The sequence below is a fragment of the Belonocnema kinseyi genome, chromosome 2 (assembly GCF_010883055.1).
Source record: "Belonocnema kinseyi isolate 2016_QV_RU_SX_M_011 chromosome 2, B_treatae_v1, whole genome shotgun sequence".
NCBI lineage: Eukaryota > Metazoa > Arthropoda > Insecta > Hymenoptera > Cynipidae > Belonocnema > Belonocnema kinseyi.
Window position 1 is genome coordinate 130,491,332 of NC_046658.1, and position 8,486 is coordinate 130,499,817.

The 8,486-nt window shown below is 26.6% G+C and overlaps 1 protein-coding gene across 6 annotated transcripts in view; it reads right to left on the bottom strand.

Annotated features, from left to right (window-relative positions):
• The window catches only part of LOC117168125 (tensin-3), a 639,780-nt gene that overhangs the window by 143,498 nt on the left and 487,796 nt on the right, over positions 1-8,486 (bottom strand). For all 6 annotated transcript variants that reach the window (XM_033353532.1, XM_033353537.1, XM_033353534.1 and 3 more), the window contains 3 exons: positions 6,381-6,602; positions 5,914-6,077; positions 2,405-2,554 (listed from right to left, as the gene is read on the bottom strand). In XM_033353532.1, coding sequence (XP_033209423.1) covers positions 2,405-2,554; positions 5,914-6,077; positions 6,381-6,602 — 536 coding nt within the window. The remainder of the gene's footprint in view (positions 1-2,404; positions 2,555-5,913; positions 6,078-6,380; positions 6,603-8,486) is intronic.

The window sequence follows — 8,486 nt, forward strand, 5'->3', positions numbered from 1 at the left end:
AATCGACTCGGGATACTTATAAGATACTACCATGATTTTTTCAGATTTTTTGGTCCAAAAATAAATTAGGCCAAAAACCGGCCTTACCGACCCTCCCCCCTTAGAACTGAAATTATATGCATCTGTAATCAAAAACTTCATTTTTAACAAAGTAGTTCAATTTTCAAAAAGTAATTGAATTTTAAATTAAAAAAATGAATCTTAAATCAGGAAGATTAATTTTCTAACAAAAAAGACCAAATTTGAACGCAATTTATTCATTTTAACCAAGTAAAAATCTCCTTCCTTCTTCTTTTTAATATTTTTTTCGTCTTTTTTATTTTTATTATTTTCAAATCAGAACAAAAAGAACATTTGTGAAAAATAAACGCCTTATTTTTTCATTTTTCTTCCCTCTTTTTCATTTTTGTCCAAAACGGGAAAATTATTTTCTTTTCTTTTTTAGGAAAAAATTTGTATCCTTTTTCAAATTTCAATAGGAAGATTTTATGGTGGGTTTTCAAATTTGGTCGTTGGATTCTTGATTTTATTTTCAGGAATTATGAACATTAAAAAAGATAAATTTATAACTAAAATTATATTCATCTTGAACCAAAAAAATTAATTATTAAGAAAGTAGTTTCACTTTTTACTAAGTAATTTAATTTTGAATTAAAAAAAAAAGAATTTTCGATCAGGAAGATCAATTTTCTAACAAAAAAGACCAGTTAAATTTTCAGTAAAAAAAAAGTAATTTTCACCAAAAAAGAGTAATTTTTAAGCTGGAAGATTATTTTCCTCCCAAAAAAGACAAATCTTTAATAAAACCCAATGCTTTTCAATAAATATCGAATTTTCGACTATAATAGATAAATTTTTAATCAGATCGTGAATAGTTACAGAATTTTAACTTTTTACAGAATGGCTTAATGTTTCAAGAAATAGTTGAATTTTCAACCACAATGCTTAATTTTGTACTGAAAATGACAATTTTTTAAATAAAGAAAATCAATTTTTTGCAGTAAAAGCAATAAATTTTTCGCCAATACAATTAATTTTTATTCGCAAAAAAATCGAATAGTCAAATTTTCAGTTCAAAAAATAATTTGTACCTAAAAAGATGATTTTTTAAGCTGAAAAATTAATTTTCTACCAATGAAAGACGAATAATTAATCAAATACATTATTTTAAACCCAAAAAGTTGAATTTTCTACTGAAAAAGATAATTTTTAATCAAAAAGTAAAAACCAAAACACATATTCAGTAGCAACATAATTAATTTTTAAGATAAAAGAACTTATTTTAACAATATAATTAAACTTTCTGCAAAATAGCTTAAGATTTCAAAAAATAGTTAAATAACAAGTTTTTAAATATTAAGTGTTCAAAAAAAATTTAGTAACGATTTGAACGGAATTTTGAAAATAAATTTTTGGCATTTTCACGGTTGACAAAAATTATTGCAGGTCATTGAAATCGAAAAAAAAACACAAAACTAATAATAAATTTTCATTAGAATGTAAATTAATAAAACTTTCATTTAAACAATTTTTATATAAAGTCTAAAATACTAAACAACAAAATGAAAATATTTGAACTAATCTGAATTTTTCAGTTTTTGAAATAAAATTTAAAAATGGTAAATTTATAAATTTATCAAAATTTGGAATAATTATTCAATTTTTAATAAGTTTTGTTTGAAATTTTTTCGAATTTGAAAAGTTTAACTTTTTATTTTCAATTTTTTCAATTTTTTATAACTTTTCGAAGCTAGGACATTTTAGACTAGGAACAGGATATTTTAGTTTTATTGATCAGATTTTTTCATTATTTTTCTGTTTTGTTATATAAAATTGGTTTTCTGTAATTTTTAATAATTGCTTTGATATTTTAATTAAGTTGATTCTTTATTCAACATTTCTTCAGATGAAAAAGAAGAATTTTTTTTCATAAAAATATTTTACATTTTTAAATTACTATCCTTTCTGATTAAGGATTTAAAACATTAAGAAACTTCAAACAAAGCTTTTTGAATTTAAGCTTTTGAAGCAAAAAAAAATTTTTAAGGCCTCAAAAATCAAAATATTTTGAAATTGTGCTTTAAAACCTGTGATTTAAAATTGGAATCATAAAATTTTTAAAGATGACATATAAAGTCATTGAACAGATGTTTATAAACTAAAATATATAATAAAATATAAACAAAGTATAAATAAGTATTGAATATAAATACAAATAAGATATTAAAACAAAATAAGCTAAAGAGAGCAGTATTATAAGTTAAACAGTAAATAATTGATGTAGTTTAAAATAAATTTGAGATAAAAGTGTCTCACAATCAGCGATAAAAATTATTTTATCTCCCTAATTAGGCAAAACATGCTACTCGTCCATTGTTTATTGGAATTTATGGGGAAAGTTTACCTTCGATGCGATGGTACTTTGAGTGGGCCGATTTTGTCATCCAGGAACTTTCTCATAGAAAACCTATCGAGAGCTTGATCGTGTGTCCCGCAAATGCTGCTATAATTCATGTAGGCGGAAACTGCTACTCCCAGTCGTTCCTTGCTCCCTCTAAAATAATGGGAAAGTAGTTTCATTTTTTTTTATTTCTTTATTTTTTTTTTTTTAATTTATTTTGTATATTTCATTTGTGAGTAAGTAAAACTCAAAATAATTTAAATGAATTGGCAAAGAAATTTTTTAATAAAAAAATGTCATTGGTTTCCGTAAATTTAGAATGAATTCAGAGGAATTTTAGATAAGTGAAAATTTGATGAAATTCATAAAAATTTAAGGTGATTTAAAAAAAATTAAAATTAATTAAACGAAAAAACTCCGTTGAATTCAGAAAATTTTAAATCAGCTTTTAAAAATTAAAGTCAATTTAAAAGAATTGATAACTAATAACAATTCTGGGTGAATTCCAAAAAATAATTAAAGACTCTTGAAATATTTGAAACACTGCTAATTTATAGCAAAAAAAAAGAATTAAAATGAATTGGAAATAATCTTAAAACCAGAAAAAATTTCCTTCATGTCAGTAAATTTAGAGTAAATTTTGATGATTTTAAGAAAAATTAGAAGAAGAATTCGATTAAATTGATAAAAAATCAAGCAAAAATTTAAAAGCAATCACGCGAGTATAAAATAATTTTAAAATGTGAAAAAATTTGTTGACTTGAGTACTGACTTAAATAATTACTTAAATAATTAAGCTTCAAGTTAAGAAACTTAACGTTTAACCAAAAAATAAACAATTTTTCAATAAAATAGTTGAATTTTCGGTAAAAAACTTCCTTTTATCCATATAAAAAACAAGTATTCAATTAAATGACTCATTTTTCATCCAAAGAAATGGATTTTTCATTAAAATGATTAATCTTCAATGAAAAAAATTATTATCAACTAAAGGGTTTATTTTTTTAACGAGTAAATTTATGTCTAGCCTAAAATATAAATTATTGACTAAAAAGAATAATTTTTATTCATTGAGATTAATTTTCGAACCAAAAATTTAATTTTAACTAGAAAAAACAATTTTCAACAGAAACTGGAATAGTTAAATAACTACGAAAAAAATAAATTTTTATATTAACTGATCAATTTCCACTTCAAATTATGAATATTCTACTGAAATAGTTAAAATTTCGAACAAAAAAATTAAAATTTTTAATAAAAAAGATCAATTGTAAATCAAAACTTGAATAATACAGTTTCAAGTTAAGAATCTCAATGTTTCACCAACAAATTTTGAATAAAATTTTTAAATTTTAAGTAAAAATTCCTTTTAATTCATAGAAAAAACAAGTATTCAATCGAATAGCTCATTTTTCAACCAATGAAATGGTTTTTTTTTTATTAAAACGTTGAATCTTCACTGAAAAAATTATTTTTAACGAAATAATTTATTTTTTAAGCAGGTAAATTTATTTCTAGTCTAAAAAATGAATTTTCAACTAAAATTATGAATATTTAACTAGAATACTTAAATTTTCAACGGAAAAGAAGAATTCTTAAATAAGGAAATTAACTTTTAGTAAAGAAACAGAAAATTTCTACAAAAAAGTCGATTGTTTAAATAAATACGTAAATTTTTAATGAAACTAATAAAATTTGTAACCAACAAAAAAATAATTTTCTACCAAAAGGACGAATGTTCGACAAATTGCATGAATTTGTACACAAATAGTATAATTTTTAAATAAAAAATATTATTTTTTAACCATATGGTTGAATTTTTATCCAAAAAAGATGAAATTTAAACCTAAAATGGGATAGTTGAACTTATCGTTAGAAATCTAATTTTCATCCAAAAAAATCGGATTTTCAGAAAAATAGTTGAATTTTCGACTAGAAAAGTTAAGTTTTTATTTTAAAAAATGATTTTCAGCAAAGTAGTAGATTTTCAAAAAGAGCTGAATTTTTAATTAAACAGATGATTTTTCAAATAAAATATTAGTTTTTAACAACAACAAAAATAATGAAAAAATTACTTGAAGTATTTTTTTTCTTCTAAAATTTGGAAGAAGGTTTAAAATGGTGACAAATTCAGACTTGAAACAATTTGAAACCAAAAAGATAAATTAACAAATAAAATGATGAATCTTTGACTAGAATAATTCAATTTTGAACCAAAAAGATGAATTTTCAACCAATAAGATTAATTTCAACCAAAAATTATGAATTTTCAACTACAAAAATAATTTTTAAACTAAATATTAAATAATTAATTTTTTAGTCAAAAAATTAATTTTTAAATAAAGAGATAAATTTTTATCTAAAATAATTTTGAATTACAATAATTGTGAATCTTTTCACAACTTCTTAAAATCTCCGAAAATTACTCAATTTTTTCTAAAAATAATACCAAAGTCTTCGATTATTATTTATACACCAAAATTCAACAATTTCGCTTCCAAAATAAAATTTTTCAAATAGAACATTAAAAATTGTAACGTTAAAATTTAAAAAGCTTTTCGAAATTTTAACAATTCGAACCTTTTTATATTAAACACGTCAGTTTCTAATTGTTTAACCTTTGAATATTTGGCTTCCATTTACTGGTCTTAAATTAACAGTCAAATATTGCTAAATATCAAATAATTATTATTTTTCTTAATTAAAAAATTTGAAATTAAATGGGTTCAAAATTAAATAATTTAGATTCAAACAATATTTTCAATTTAATATAAACCTTTAATCACCAATATATTATTATTAAGTTATTTATGAGTTGAAAATAGTTTATAAAGTTTCAATCGCACTTTAACATTTTTTTTACTGACTAAATCTTTCGAATTGAGACTGTTAAATTCTGTAAATTTTAAAAGTTTGAACGGATTTAAAATAGTTTTATCAAATCAATTTATTGTTTATTTTTTAATACTTAAAGTACAGGTTCATTTGAAAAATAATTTATTTATTTATATTCACAGTTGATAAAATAAAACTGTTTTTATCAAAAAATTTCAACTTTGAACGCTTTTAATTTTTAATTGTTTAAGTCTTGAAGACTGCACTTAAAAATACTTCAAATTAAAAATATAGTTAAAAATATAAATATAAAATGGAGAATTTTTTGAGTAAAATATTTTCGAATTACGCATTGTAAACTGATTGATAGTTTTTTAAAAATAAAAAACAAATTTAAAAAAATTCATTTGATTTTTTAAATTGTAAATAAATTTGGTTTAATAATTAAACTATTAAAATTAAAAATGTTATTATCACTTATTATTGTGACCTATTATTATATTGAAAGTAAGAACTTAGACAGATTTTTATTCTAAAAATTTGTAAAATTCCCAGTCAAGAAATAAATTCCCGCTCATTTTCCGGTTTCCCGGTCCAGCGGCCACCCTGAAATTGTCCTTATCAAGTTTCTAACCTCACGTCTTAATTTTAAATAAATAATTGATCAAAAACCGTACCTAGCATGTAAAACTACGACTCTATTCGGTGCTCCATTTAACCAGGAGTCCAGCTCCTTGCAAAGTGCGCAAAGTCTTTCCAAACTTGGTGCTAATCCTTGTGGCCATCCTACTTCCCGCGTGTTCGGCTCACCAGATCGACAAGGCGAAGATAAATTAAATATCTGCAACATTGGTCAAATATTTATCAAATTAGTACCAGTAAATCCTAGGACGTCCTATGTCGGCACAACCAATCTCTCTAAGACTCGCAATATCCTAAAGATGTCCTAAAGACGTCTTAAGGACATAGAAATTCTCGGGACATCTTTTACACTTGCATTAGACGTCGTGATTTCATCCCTTCGATGTCCAAAAAACATGTTCTGAAAGACGTCTCAGGGATCTCCCAAAGACGTCTCTACGACATTCTTAATTTTTTGCCTACTGGCTTTACTACTCTATTAAATTACGCAAAACTCACGCACCAGATAATTGTTGGCGTGTTTTCCTCGAAGAAGAGATGTAGCATGTTCTAGGGCTCCTTGCTCATCTTCCCGATACCAAAGAGCAATAATCCTTTCCGTGACGTAACATAATTCCATCACTTCACGTACCCTACCACCCCTGCCGGATGCTATTGTCACCGAGTCGGCACCAACCCCTGGTGTCCTTGGGGAAGATGTCGCCGACGGCGCTGTCGACTGCACCTGAAACATTCAATCATCACAAATATAAAAAAATCTGAAAATAATTCTGATAATAGCAGATCACAAACATGCACTCCTAACAACCAGTGCGATTTGTTTTGAGTAAATTGGAACCAGATTTCCCATCACCTTGGCGATTTTTGGTGCATACCGAATCCGGACGATAAATGTCTCTGGCATTTAAGACATCTTTAGAACATTAGACAACTTAGAAACATTGATTGTGCCAGCATAGGACGTTCTAGGAACGCCCCAAGGACATTCTTGGGATGCTCCTGGTTTTGTGCTCACTGTGGGCTACCACGATAAATCGGCATGTAATCCTGAAACTAACGAGCACCATGTTCTATCCCTGGAAGATATAGAGGATACAAGCCTCGTGTTATGTTGGTGGTACCGAATGACAATACAGGTATTGTGTTTCGACCGGCTCCGACTGGAGAAAATATCCAGTGGCCGGTCGTCTCGTTGGTTCACTTCTCGTGCTACAATACACAGGTTGGATCTGCCTACAAAGTTACAAACAAGCATGATGTAACGAATTCGTGCTCTTCCTTCCTTCAAAGTTACGTTATAAAGCTCTTATTCTACCATCCCTCCTGCGGCACGGCACGCTTGTATATTCCGGTTATTCTCAGAAAACTACTCAACGATAATTGGATGACGTAGGGTATGCTTCCAATGCCATGCGAAAATTCACTCGATTGTAAACTTCAGTAATCAGTCGACAAGATCGGTTTGTGTGCGCGTGATGTTTTCTCTAAATAAACCGGAAGGCCATCCTGAGTTGACGTTCATTTCCTCCCAACGTTGCAAAATATGAGCTCCTATTTAGATTCATTAGTTTTGTGGTTTACGAATGTGCACAAAGTTGTTCTTCGAGTCGCAATGCCATTCTTAATTGTTGTACGTGCTTTTAGAAAAAATTGATCCTTTGAGCAAAACGATTATGTAATCGGTTTAGATATTACGTTCAACAAAGTTATAATAAAAACTACCAGAAGATAATGATAAATCTCTTATTGTTCATTTCTGTTAAAAGTATCAGAAATGTCTGGTTTAGTGTTTTTCATGAAATTAAATTTGTTGTCCAGAAGAAAGTAATCTAACCAGAATTTCTGAAAACATAATGAATCAACACATCCGATTTGCTAAAATGTTGCCTCTGATAGATACAAAACTCGTGGGAAGAAGCATATTTTTAATCGATTTGTTGATGCTATTGATACCATTAGGATCAAATTTGTTGCATCTCACTTTGAATAATGAAACTTTTTATTGAGCCTTGAGTCCTTAATTTATTTCCGTATCTCAAAAATATTGTAACTCAAAGCTTTACACAATGTTAAGTCTGATTTTGAGGACAGGAGTTTTATAGTCTAATGTGCACTTAGATCGTTTGTTCTGTATTCAAATTTTCGAACATTTAATTCATTAAATTGTTGTCTACAATGAAAATATTTTTAGAAGACATTTGAAAAATATTTGTGTAGATTGAAAGTATCATTGGACAAAGATGTATGCCAAACTGGGAATTTCCAATAAAGCGTCACATCCAGCAAAACAACATGATGATAAATAAATATTTGGAAACCAAAGCAAGATTGTACAAAGTCTGTTGCCAGAAATAATAACAAGAATAGATTTTATCAGAACAAATTGAGCAGAATAAAGCTAACGTCTCCATGTGAGGTGGAGAAAACGAACCATATTAAAGCAGCTAAGATATTTAATGTTTTGAACTCTTCTTAACTGAAACTGTTAATTGAGAGTTTTTATAACATAAACTTTATTATTTTTCGGTATTACATTTATTTTCCTACACAACACTTCCACTTTGCTAACATGTCTCCGATTGATAGGAAACTCGTGGGAAGAAGCATA